The following is a 12,869-nucleotide window of genomic DNA, read 5'->3' as shown; positions in this document are numbered from 1 at the left end:
TATATATATATATATATATATATATATATATATATATATACAGTGTATTTTTGGACAGGGCTGGGAGTTTGTTGAAAACGAAGACGATATGGGGGGGAGTGGTGGCATGGATGGCTGACTCGCCTCCTCCTGAATACCGCATAGGTCCAAGGACAGTGGCAACTGGCTAGGAACAACAACAGTGGGCTGTGGAAGGCCAGCGCCTCGCGTAATTGCTTTGGCAGTTCTTGAGTACGAGTTGGGAATACTTGGCTTCTGTAAAGCCTCCCTTAAAGGAACAGTGGGGAATCTCCTCGAGGCGTAGTACTCATCGTGTTCACGCTGTAACACTTCACACAGTTGCACGGCGTAGGTTGAGCTTCGTCGTCTTGTGTGCACCTCCGCTGTAATAAATGCTTTTGCTTAGGGGGGCATGCATTGCAGGCATAGGGGCCCAAAAGCAAGACATTCTGCACAGATTCATTGCGCCGGAAAATACTCGACTGGGCAAATGATGAGGATTTACTGGCCTAGTACGGGGCGCGCATTCGGGACTGTGCAGTGCCGCAGACCGTCTCCATAGAGATGGGCAGGTGACGGTCTGTCCCAGGGCTGACTGTAGACGGCGTTGTAACTTGTAAACGCCTCGACGCATCATGCTTTTGGCATCTGCTCAACTTTAGGCGAATCAGGGATCCGACTGGTCCATTTAGGAGGGTAAGTAGTCAGTTTGAAAACCAGTTTGCGTTGTGGGCGCCAAGGCTCATTTTGAAGTCACCCGTCGTATTCACAGGCAACGTATACACAGGCTGGCCCAGCCACAGGTATGCCAGCTATTGTACCCGAAGCACGTAGGCCGCAGAGGAACGACGGCAACAGAGACCTACGTAGCCCCCTAGAGACCGCCACAAGTTACGCGGTGCATTCATTTGGTAGTCTGCCTACCTCCTCGGCTGCAGCATGCGCGTAACGCGCCGGTTGGGAGCCTAAAAGCTCGAGTACAGTGAATTCAGGGCTTGTTGACTTATCGCGTCGAGCCCTCTTCCGCTGAACGATCTGCATCCACCCTCCGCAAAACTGAACTAAGCTGTTCATGGGCTTTTTTCAAAGCTACATTTCTCGGGTGCCCGACCAAGTGGTAAACAGCATCAGCCAATGGGGCTGCCACGCCGGAACCGAACGAAGCCTCCTCGAGTAAGCCTGCCATGATTGTGAGGGAAGCTGTGTAGGCGACAAAATGGGCCAGTGTAGGGTTCAGCAGCACCATGTCTACATTTTCCAAATCGAGGAACATTGCAGCCAAGCGCCTTAAGATCGGAGTGGGTCTGTATATAGGTCTTGTCCAAATCCTCCCACTGAATGGAGGTGCACCGGGAACCGGGGATGCAACCTCTACCTTGTCCATGTCCTCAATGTACAACTGAAGACGCATGGCATATACATTTCCTCGGTGTGCGCCGATGAAGAGCACATTATTCCCGCTGACGCACATAAAATGGCTACTTGTGACCAGGTGCCACTCTTCACCTGGTATCTGCGGGGAAGGGCTGTCCAGTTACCTTTGGCGAACTGCAAGAGTGCCGCTTACCTTCATAAGAAATGGTTTCTTGTGTGACAGCCTCGTCAAATCTTCCTCACCGAACAACACAGCAACAGGATCTATGTCCATGTTTATCTCCTGCGCCTTGACGCCGGACGCCACCATATCTTCATACGCCAATTGATCTCCCCACTGCGGTGGTTGGCACACAGGATCGACCCAACGCTTGAGCGCCTCTCCCTTCTCAGTGGCCTAGTGGCCTTTCATTGCACCTGCTTACCAGTTAAGAAGTGTCAATCTGCCAATACGTAAATGTTCATAGCAGATAAAGATCTCACCACACTAGCTTGCCTTGCGTGGGTATGGCCTTACCGAAGGGCTCCCAAAGGCTACAGTGCGGATCTGCAGCATCCCCTTGTCCACGAGTGTCTTGGCTCGCTTCGCGAAGTACCATGAGCTCATTTCAGCGATGGCTGCACCAAGGGAGTGTCCAGTAAAAACAACTACCAACGGGGTCTTCCTGCCTACGACTTGATGCTCAAGACGCTCCAAATATCGTTCCATCAACGGACGAACCGCTTTGTCGAATAAATATGTAAGTCCATAGTGAAAGTGGCCACGCTTCGACAAAGTTCTGTATGGAACTGCGACTCCCATACCGTTCAAAAGCCATTGCTGTACATATGCAAAACAAGCAGGGTTAAATGACCATAGTTCAGTAGCAGTGCCCGCCTGATGTTTGGTCTCACAGCAGTGCAGCTCACAGAAAACTAGCTTTCTTGCAACCAGGAAAAACTGTCTCACCTCACCTTGCTTACGAAAGTGCCGCGAAATATCCACACAGTGTCAGCGTAGTCGAGGTTGCCCGCTCGGTTTGATGGGATCGCTTGTTCATCCCTCTCAAGCAACCACACCCAAGGCGACTCATGGGCGCGACTGAAAGATGCAGTAAGACCGCACGTGTCAGGGTGCACAACTGGAAGGCATTTAATGTCGGAATCAATGATCTTTGGTCTCCAGGAGCCATCAACCCATTCATCTTTAGTGCTTCCTGCCTCATCCAGAACCATGCTTCCTGATGGTCCGGCAGTCACCAAACGACCACTTGGCCAGCCGAGTTTTTTAAAAAACGACATATCCGTTAAGTATGGAATACAACCCTCAGGGACCTCATTGGTGCTAGAAGTATTGCCTTCTGTACCGCTCACACGTCCGGCCGAAACGTCTGCCCGCTGCTCTTCTCTGGTCCCTCCACTTTTGAAAGCGTTTGCTCCAAAAGTTTCTTGAGGCGTTGAAGCGTCGGCCTGACCTTCTGTGGCTGTAGAAAGCATTGTGTGTATCTTGTCTCCCAAAAGGTCAGTATGTCGCTTCGCCTCCTTGCTCGACGCTAAAGAGTTAGACGTGGAAAACCCTTCAGGGTAGCCATCGTCTACCATCGCGTCTTCCTCGTACGCTCTTGGAGGAAAGCTAGGCCCGATGCCCTCTGTAGTGCTCCCCCGAGGAGGAACAGGCTCACCCGTTCCACCCGTGCCCATCTGCTCTCCTGAAGTGTGGGGGATACCTTGTCCACGCGTTAAATCTTGTTGACTGAGAGGCTCTGAACTAGATCCCACACTTGACTCCACATGAAATCGCGGAGACAGGTCGCGCCACCTCATGGGAACTGCAACACAACAACCCGGCAACAAACTTCTCTTTGGGCTGGGAGGACGAGACGTCACTGCACGTGCCATGCAAAAGTGCACCGGCATTGTGTGTCGCTGTTACTGCACTGAAGATGGACTGTTGCATTTCGTTGCTCACCCACTTCCGCAGTCCGGAGTACTCCCACATCAGTAACTTTCCACGGTGGGAACATGAAAGTGCTGGCTTTGTGATTCTTGACCCACTCCCAAATATCGCTAGCCTCGTAGGCTACTAAATTTAAAATCCACAAACTGTGCCAAGCTCGGTACATTTGTCTTTTCCATTCATCGTCGGCTACACCGGTGGCTTTTCCAGTCGCCGGATCCCTTGCGCTGTCAGGTGAGTGTGCTTCCTCTTTCGTTACTTCCTCATTCTGAATATCATCATTTTCATTGCTTAGACTCTTTTTCTGGGGCGCTCCCGAGTCTAGACCTCGAGCTGGATCGGTAGAGGCTGACTGGGTTAGTCCACGTTGTGTCTCTGCTTTGGAGCCAAAGATAAGCTCGGCGGCAAGGGCGAAAATGTCGAATTTGGAAGACGATGACGTGCGGTCCACAGGTATGTTACCGTCGTAAATGCGAGGCTGGAATATGATGGGGGCATCCTTTGGAAAGGCAACCTCCGCACCGGTCTTCCTGAAATACGAGTAGATCGGGAGTTGAACATACGACGGGTGGTCCGGATGGACATGCCCAGGGAAGCCTTGCAGCAGCCGCTCTGGATATGTCTGTACGGTCTCACAAACCTTTACTGTAGAGCACACAGGCAGGAAACAGACATAACAGCCGCAATGCTGCCCTCATATTGCACAACTAATTAGTTCGACTTCGACCACGAAAAACTTACCATACAGGCAAAGTTCTGTGAGAGGATAAAACAAGTGCTTGTTCTTCAACAGGATTTCGTTGATGACCAGTCCAGGGTTCGTATTTAGGATGTTCGGATTTAGTCGTCCAAATGTTTGGGCAAAAAATACAAGTAAACGGAGGCTAGGCGAGCGCACCAGTTTCCGCCTCCAATTCCTATCACGTGTCTTCAACGCAAAAGTGCTACTCATACTGACCATCAGTTTCACTCCGGGACCCAGACGCAGCCTGTGGGAATTAAATCTCTTTATATAGACTGAGTTCACATCTAGGTTGGAAAGCGAGCACGCAACGTCCGCTGTTGCGACTGGTAGCTGGGAAGGTGCAAAGTAGAGCCCACCGCACGTGGAGTTCTTCATGAACGCCAATTGGTGCATCTTCTCGTCTGTTCCTAGCCACGTCATGTCCGTAATATGTACAATATCTCTAAGTAGAGGCTCTTCTGCTGAATTTCGAGATTGCAACTGAGCAGAAATATTGGCAACTGTCTCGTCCACTCTCTGCATGAAGGAAGCTCGTGACGTGCCATTGTTGTCGTTCAGTTTCTTGTGAAACTGTTGGCTCTCCTCTTCCTTTGGTGCCCTGCCAAAATAAAAGTCTACGCCGCATACAGATCTGGGACAGTCGAACGAGACTGTTCCATCCGACTTGAAGTGAACACGCTCTTCGTTATGCAGTGCGGCACGCGAAGCTGTAAATATCACGCACGCACATATACATATATACACACACACACACGCTCAATCCATCCGAGTGTTAACCTGCGTGCTTGGTGCTGAGAGACCGGACGTAGACAGGAAACAGCTCTGGTTTTGTGCCTACCCGCTTCACCTTGAAAAGCCCGAGGAAAAGATCGACGCGCGTCGGCTGACGGGACACCCACGACTGGATATGCCTTCAGCTCTTCCTCAAACAGTCCCATTGCCAGGATGCCCGCCACTTGGATTATCAGGATCGCAGACCACAATCCCATGGCTGCAGGCAGCCCAGATGTCCACAACATTTTCCTGGGTCGCGTGGAAAAGGCGCACCGTGCCAGCGGCCGTGTTCAGGAAGCCTAAGTACTAGCAAGCCCTAAAGGCCTTATCAGCTGTGTGCCGGATCCAGCCAGATGGACGTGAGCAGACCCATCTATGCTGAAGTGGCAGTGTGCAGTTCAGAGCAAGGCCTGGGGCAGGCGCAAAACCCAAACATCCCACCATGAGCACTTTGCCGACCTTGGCCTTCTATTTCAGACCCATTGCACTGTATGCTTGATCTGGATGTTAGCTGCATTTAAGTGGTGATGTACCAACCATTATTTGACTGTCGCCACAGCCCCAAGTGCGCTTGCCGCAGCACCTCTGGTGTAGCACTGGGCATTAAAAATACAGAAAATCCAGGAAGATTGGATGAATACTATAAATAACCAACTCACTAGACTGGCTAAAAATCTAGAAAAATGCTTTTGCATGCAAGGATCCAGAGGCTGCCTTCGATGCTCGGGGCTGGATGAGCCTGGGGTCACAACGCTCTCTGGACTAAAGGCTAGCTCATGTTATCTTATAACTATAGGGTTCTGTGCACTTGTTTTCATCAGTGAGAGTGCACTGAGTCTTACGATAATTTTTGTGTGTATTTGGTCTGCGACCCACCTAGTTTCACTGTCATTCACCTTGGCTACGTGCTAGTGCTCCGTGGGTGTGCTGCGGCCCTCTTCGTACAAGTTCCAATCATTTCCACTTCTTTTTCACCTCCTTAAATTAAATTTATGCCGTTTTCGACCTTTTCCTGGCAGTCCTTGTGGGCAAAACGGGTCGGATGCTTTTTGTACGTCGAGGCCTTTTACAGTATGCATTGCCGCCAGGTCAATCTGAAGTTGGCGCATGAACCCTTACAAGATTCACTAGGCAACAAAAACCCTAGCAGAAGCCTTCAAAAACTCTCCACAGTGGTAGTGCACACGGCACTGGCAGGTATGCTTAAGCAGGTATGCTTGTATGGGCTGTCTTGCACCATGCATAGGTAAGATGTAACTCACCATAGGTCGCCTCCTCTCCCGCAGCTCCAGTGGCTTCTGCTTTTGGCTGCTCCAATGACGCCTGGATATTGGGAAGGGACGCCAGTACATATGCAACAAGGCACTGGACAACTGCTTGAATATTCTGCTTGGTTTTGAGTTGCGTGCTAAGTCTAAGAGAGGGGTAGTGTGTGTCAACTCCAAGCAGGCGTGCGGGCATCTAACTGAATGTGCTACATCTGCACCATCATTTTCGACCAAGCAACATATGCCCCCTTGTGCACCTTTTATACTTTTAACTACTCTGCCTGCAAATTCGCCCACTTTTGCTGTTCCTTGAGTTTTACTGACTCGAATCCCCGGGCCTTCTTACTACCATTATCGCTACAGACTGCATGCATTTCTCCGTCATCTGCTTCACCAGCTTTGTACGGAGGCGGAAACCCATCGTTCCTTTCTGTGGAACACTTTTGGGAGCCGCAGTCTTGCATTGCTTTCTGGAGCATACGCATAGACAGCATCGAGGGCGCAAAGCACTAGGGCTCTCCACTGGATTACATAAGGCACGCTTAGGATTGCGTCGGGATGAATAGTTCCAACGTAATAGTCCCTCATTATGTATGGACGAAGCATGTGCAGTTGCCGCCATAGGTTTTCTCGTGCCCGTATCCTGCGTCACATGCGTTAGTCGCTGTCTCACAGATTGTGCCAGCGAACGGTCTCTTTGTATATCTTCATTGTATGCTCAGATACCACCCTATGCCGAGGAGCGCTACAAAGTTCTTAACGACTGATCGATATGCACAAAATTAACTTGTGGCGCACCTGCGGCTGTCACCACTTTCGGACCCATCACTGCATTGCATGTTGCATCAGGGCCACAGCGTTTCCCTTATCACTTTGTTAGCTCTCCTGACATAGCTGCCCAAAGTCATGCGCGAGCGAATACATCGGCCTTTACAGCGTTTCGTTGCTGAGCTTCCAGGGTGCTGTTAGTTTCCGCTTTCTCACCTTTCGTGGGTGGTGGAATTCAAAGAAATAGCAATTTCTGAAGCGTTTTCAAACCCGTTCCCTTCCTTTTCATCTCCTGCACCAAAAGGTGGCTTTGACCTGTCGGCAACCAATTGCCTTTTCTTGAGACGAAACCCTACTAAGAACCACTAACAGAAATTCCGAACCCCCGAGGCTACTTTGTCTCACCTATGACTGATAGATTGTATCTCTACACTAGTACCGCCCTTGTTTAACTTTCTTCAAATCTGCCATAGCCCCTTCTGTCGCCAACTTGAGAACAATTATGCATCGCTGAGCGCTTCGGTGCGGTTCCCCAGCCCGGATATGCGGTCAGATACAGTTGCATCGTCGCCACTAACCTTCTAATGGCGGATACTTCAATATTAAACGTAGCATTTTTAGTGCTGTAGGTAGAAACACACCTCCACATTAAACACTGACCCATATCGAGACGATCACGTAATCTAGATAGTCAGGAAAGAAAACAACTTTGCCGTACTATCATTTTTCGCTAGAGGAGATGTAAAAGATGACATTTCTTAAACTAAATTGGATTCCCACCATTGATCCGTCGCGAGAGTATTGTGCATGTGTTTAAATTCCAAGCACCTTCAATACTACTCTCTCTTATACAGTAGGTTGCCTTGCTCTGGATGAGAGGTGCACTGCTTCTGTAGCGACAGTGGCAAGCCTGTCCGACACTGGGATATGCATCCTTGGCTTGCCCCAGAAGCAACTGTTTTCACCAGTGGTGTACAGTGCCAACTAGTACAGAGAAGAAGGCTTGTTCGTGCATGCATGTGAAACTGTCTTGCATCCTGGGTTGCAAAAGTTGCAACTCAACTCCCAGCTGGCCACCACAGTTCCAGGCGCTCGAGCCGCTGAATTCAGGACGCCTCAAAACTTGGGAGGGAAGTAAACTGCTTCAAAGTAATTCACATCCTAAGGTGTGTGGTTTCATTGCTGCTCACCATATTCCTCCGAGAAGATAAAAGACCCATGGTACAGATTGCAACTGGCACAGTGCAGCATGCCCGCTCGACCTTACGAGGACTCTCGGAAGCTGTAGTCATCTACAGAAGATAGGAGTTCTCTATACCAGGCAGCCACCCTCACCAACCTCTAGGCATCATAGGCATCACCGCCCAAGTTCCTGGAGCTGTGGGAGGCTTATCGGCCCTCTGTTTGTAGCGCACCTTCCTGCTACTGATGCCACGAAACAGCCCCACACGTACGCATGGTTACGCCTTCTCGGTTGTGTGCACTAACAATAACAGGCAAGCGTTGAAGTCTGCTGCTTGTCTACAGGCTGCCAACTGAGGCTTCTCAAGGGTTTATCTACCAACTGCTGGCATAGTTGGCGACGTCGGGCAACCAGACAGAGTATGCTACACATGGTGGGGCGTTCGCCCTCCAGCTTTTTAGTACAAACTAACCGCTCGAAACCTCAGCTGATCCCATAACCACTGATACTTTTAAAGGGAACTGGGTAGGCAACTGCCAGGCAACAACTCCCAACGGCAATCTACAGCATCCGACGATATTGTTACCAAGGGTTAGAACCATCGGAAATTACAAGGAAGATATCCGTGGAGTTTTGTCTTTTCGAAATAGAGGCATCATAAATGAAATGAAGTTTCGTAAACCTGCTCCATGCTTCGCGCAGGCGTCACTCACATGCAGTGAGACAGAGTTTCCGTCCACCGGTGCAGCCGTGAGCAAGTACCCAACGAAACAGTGCTATAAGTCCTGAACACGGAAAATGATGAAGTGATGCTCTGACCACATGATTGTAGGAAATTTTTGCATTGGAGCCTGCTCTGGTCCTACCGAGTCTGAATTTGGCTTCAGAACACACTGGCTGACGTCCTCCCACCAGCAATTAATTTGGGGCTTGGATCAGCTTAGTTATACAGATTGGTTTCTTGTAGTTGCAGCCCTTACACGACCTTGGTGCATCAAGCACTTTTCTGTGTAAACTGTGGTGCTCACGAATGCTCCATGGTTGGGGTTTTGACCACCATGGAGGTTTCCCCAAAGAATGGATCATTTCTGCACTTCATCATACCTTTGGGGGCGAATTTTCTCACATCACCGGGCGGGATCTAAGCGAGCGTTTTTTAGGAAGTTTTCTCCTCTCAGGCGCGCTACCATGTGATTGCAGCATTTCAGCCGTCCCTCAATAATACAGTCGCCAGGAAGTCCAAGGGACATGTGTGCGGTACACAATCCACGATGAATTCATGAATTTTGTCTCAGCGGCTCTCCCCTATAGCGGGATGCAACGCAGTCATCATTAAGCTTGAGGATGCCATCTTCTTCTAACGAACTCGAAGCTGTAAGCTTTTCATTTGGGGAGCTCCAGCCATTATCGAGGGTTAGCAATGACTTTCAGAGCCGTGTATATATCCCAGGGAGCATCTCCATTGAGAACGATGGCGCTTCACCGGGTGAAACGGATAGCTCTCATTTCGTATGGAACACAGCGACGGTATCGACGACCCCGTCACTTTCCTCTACCGCAACTGCACGTCCTAAGTTTACTCCCGCCGAGCGTTTTCCTTTATCTGAGGGCAGGCTTCGCCACAATTTTGGCACAGACAGTGCACATCAGAAGTTCGAGTCACCCGTTGCCAAAAAGTTCAACCGGCTCCACACGTTAGCTAAGTCTGACACCTACTGGTTAGGGTTGACAGCCCTAGCTATACTCATTGCGCTAAATTCCGCATTGGATCCTTTGAGGTCGAAGCTGCTTCGTGTAGGCTGTAAGTGGGCAAAGACTGATGGTACCTCTCTGCAGCTTTCCTGGGACGATGATTTTATCCCACGAATGCCCGGTCGATTGGGAATTCAAGCTTCACGAGCATCTGAGGTGCCTAGTTCTTCGCAGACTTCGTTCCATACCGAATTTGAACGGAAAACGTATCATGGATTCGGTAGTGATGGCTTTAACGGAGACGGTTTGCTTTTCAGCGGCAGTTCCAGACGGCCAAACGAATCCGAGGGTTCTTTCGGACCTGTGAAGTTTTCGGAGAACCCTCATCCGGTTTTTACGTTACCAGCTGCGGAATCTTCACATGGTCCGCTTCATCGAGTAGTGTCAAGGTCTGTCTCCAAGTTTGAAACATGGCGGCTTGATGACGCGAAAGAGGCAAGAGAGGGCACTGCTCCGCAGTTGGGCCAGTATTCGCCTCATTCAGTGTATGACGGCTCCCCTTCCGAGCCTGACTCTGACCACACATTAGACCGGGGGTCAGGATATTCAACGCCTACAACAGATGCTTCAACAGATGACGTTCCCAGCAATAACGCCGACAGTCGGATGGGATTGGCAAGAGGTCACTCGGAAAGTGACAGCAGCAGCAGCAACAACTCTGGAGGACATAGGAATGGCCAGTCGCGTACTGACCGTAAGCGCATTAGCAATTTGCAAAACCGACAGCGGGTCTCTGGTATGCATGGCGGTCACCATCGCGGCAGCGAGGTAGTTGAAATGCAGCCGAAGGGGCACCGAAAACGAATCAAAGTTTCAAGACACTCCAGGGTTGGCACAGCTTCTACCACGGAGAAGCAGACAGCGCAGTCTGGTTTAAGAAGACGTGGGCAGCAGCGGAGTCGCAGGTCTGCGAGGAACAGCCTGTCCAAGCGGCAACATAAGGTGCCATCGGTTAATATGGTTTTTCAAACGCCGAAAAAAACCAGATTCTTTTTGCCTGACAGTAACGTCGCTTCAGGTGATGCAAGCGGTGAAGACGACGATTCGGATGAAAACGAAGCAACTTCAGTATACTCTCATATACCCGTTCCCAGCGGTTCTACGGATGTCCATTCACAGAGTGGTGAGAGCGCTTTGACCCTTTTCTCTGTCGACAACGGCGACGAATCTTCGGACGGTGGTCGTACCACTTCGTTACCGCATCAATCCTCCCAAAGTGCATTTGCCCCGAGCTCAACTACGACTGGACCAGGGGACTTTGCAGTGGTGGCTGCAGCTAGACTTTTAGCGAGCAGGGTATCACCCGATGCGTCCTTTAACCTCCCGAAAAACCAGCAGGCATCGTATTCGGGCTCCAACAATGCGTCGTCTTTGCCGACGGAAGTGTTACTTTACTTGGTTCGGCAAGCTCTGGAGGAGCTTGTATTGTCAGAAAATGCCAAATGATTTTTAAAACCACTGGATGGTGCTCTTGCTGTATTTCGCAGAGCTGCCCAGCCTCTCCGGTCCGCCGTGCAGAGCGCGACCTAAACCTTCCCAATATTTGCAAGAGTAGGGCTGGATGCGTTTGCCTGAAGTGCTGCATCTTTTTTCAATTAACATATGTTAGCGTAGTTTAGTGTTAATTCCCTGTGTAGGAGGCAGTCCATTTTCTGTCTCCTTCACTGGATGCTCATCTGCGTTCCCTTCGAAGAACATCATTCTCCATCAGCGTGTGAATGGTTTGAACCGAGGGAAGCATTTGAAGTTGTTTGTTTGTGCTGTTTTGGCCGCTTTTGTTGTCCGAAGCGAATACGTACGTATTTGCAATATTTTTGTGTTCCCGGAACTGGCGCCTTAAGGTGGACAGCAAATTTGACAAGTGTGGCCCACAGTTGTAGTTTGCACAAGGAACCCCGCGGGTATTGCGAGCGCATCAAGCTAGCTCCATTTGGCATTCGTTACACTCAAGGGGTTCTTGCATTTGAAGATATTCATTCTTTATCTATGTTACGATGTAGAAGGCAATATTTCCTACACTTCCAGGGGAGGATAAGCATCCTCGGCTTGAAGATGGATTTACTGCCAGTAGTCCTGTACATATTATTGAAGGGAGGATGCAGGGTCTGATTTCAGTACTGCCAAGTGCTTCTGACTACATAGTTCTACGAAGAACAGTAGAGTGCAAGACGCGGCCTTCACTGGCCAGCACATACAGAACAGTCCATCTAGATGTACATAGTTCGGGACAGAAATTTCATTTCCTTAACAATGTAACGTTCCCCAGAGCCAGAGTAGTGGGCCTAAAGAGTGAATCTCCATGACGTGCTGGGTCGTAGACGTACCTTGCAATTGCGAATTAGGCGTTTCATTGTAATGGAAAGGATGTAATGGGAATATAATTAATTTGAAAATGAAGAGCTAGCAGTTTGATTTCGCTATTCTTACTAGTGCCACGTGGGGGAAGGTACCACCTTAAATATCTGAGGAAACGCGCCCTCTGAGTTCCCTTTAGTGCACGATGTGCGCTGGGTGTTGCAGTGCAGGAGAAGCTTTGGGGCATCTGTAGCACATCAGTTCAGTCAGCCAGACACTTTTAAGGCACAGAGTTCCTAGCGAATGAATGTATAGTCAATGACAAGCCGGGCTCATCATTGTCCAAACGTCTACCTGCTATATTGGATAGAAGTGGTAGCGAGTTGAAGGAGAGGGCTTACAGTCCAATGGCTGAAGCCACGTTTTTGACCAAAAAGCTTACTCTAGGGGTTTTCCAATGCAGAAGCTCCAGCAACACCCTATGACCCTTCTCCCGCTTGTCTAGCGCTAAATGGTACCGTTGCTGCATGAAGGTGAAGCACATAACGGAGTGCAGATGAAAAACCTCATGGATGGGTCGTATAAAGTAGTGGAGGATGAAATGAGAGCAGAGTGGGTTTTGAACAATGCCAAGGGAATGCGCATGGCTGAAGATGTGGGATCGTTTTGGTGTCGGCCAAGGAACAAACGACGTGAGGCGCTATCCCCAAGCCTACGGACTCCCCGGAAATACGAAACAAACATTGACATTGGTTTATATCATTACTTTTACTG

At 49.7% G+C, this 12,869-nt stretch overlaps 2 protein-coding genes across 2 annotated transcripts; one reads left to right on the top strand and one right to left on the bottom strand.

Moving 5' to 3' along the window:
- Positions 1-1,003: 1,003 nt before the first annotated feature.
- On the bottom strand, positions 1,004-5,074 carry EMWEY_00032510 (hypothetical protein, conserved; the record flags this gene model as incomplete). Its single annotated transcript, XM_013481797.1, has 7 exons — positions 1,004-1,399; positions 1,568-1,711; positions 1,892-2,194; positions 2,329-3,182; positions 3,323-3,955; positions 4,052-4,762; positions 4,894-5,074. The coding sequence occupies 7 exons, from the start codon at positions 5,072-5,074 to the stop codon at positions 1,004-1,006; spliced, it is 3,222 nt and encodes a 1,073-aa protein (XP_013337251.1).
- Positions 5,075-9,392: 4,318 nt separating this feature from the next.
- EMWEY_00032500 (hypothetical protein, conserved) lies at positions 9,393-11,246 on the top strand (the record flags this gene model as incomplete). Its single annotated transcript, XM_013481796.1, has 1 exon — positions 9,393-11,246. The coding sequence occupies one exon, from the start codon at positions 9,393-9,395 to the stop codon at positions 11,244-11,246; it is 1,854 nt and encodes a 617-aa protein (XP_013337250.1).
- Between the last annotated feature and the right edge of the window lie 1,623 nt (positions 11,247-12,869).

The sequence above is a fragment of the Eimeria maxima genome, genomic scaffold (assembly GCF_000499605.1).
Source record: "Eimeria maxima Weybridge genomic scaffold, Emw_scaff423, whole genome shotgun sequence".
Taxonomy (NCBI): domain Eukaryota; phylum Apicomplexa; class Conoidasida; order Eucoccidiorida; family Eimeriidae; genus Eimeria; species Eimeria maxima.
Note: the sequence above shows the minus strand (reverse complement) of the source record. Positions and strands in the feature narration are given on the sequence as shown.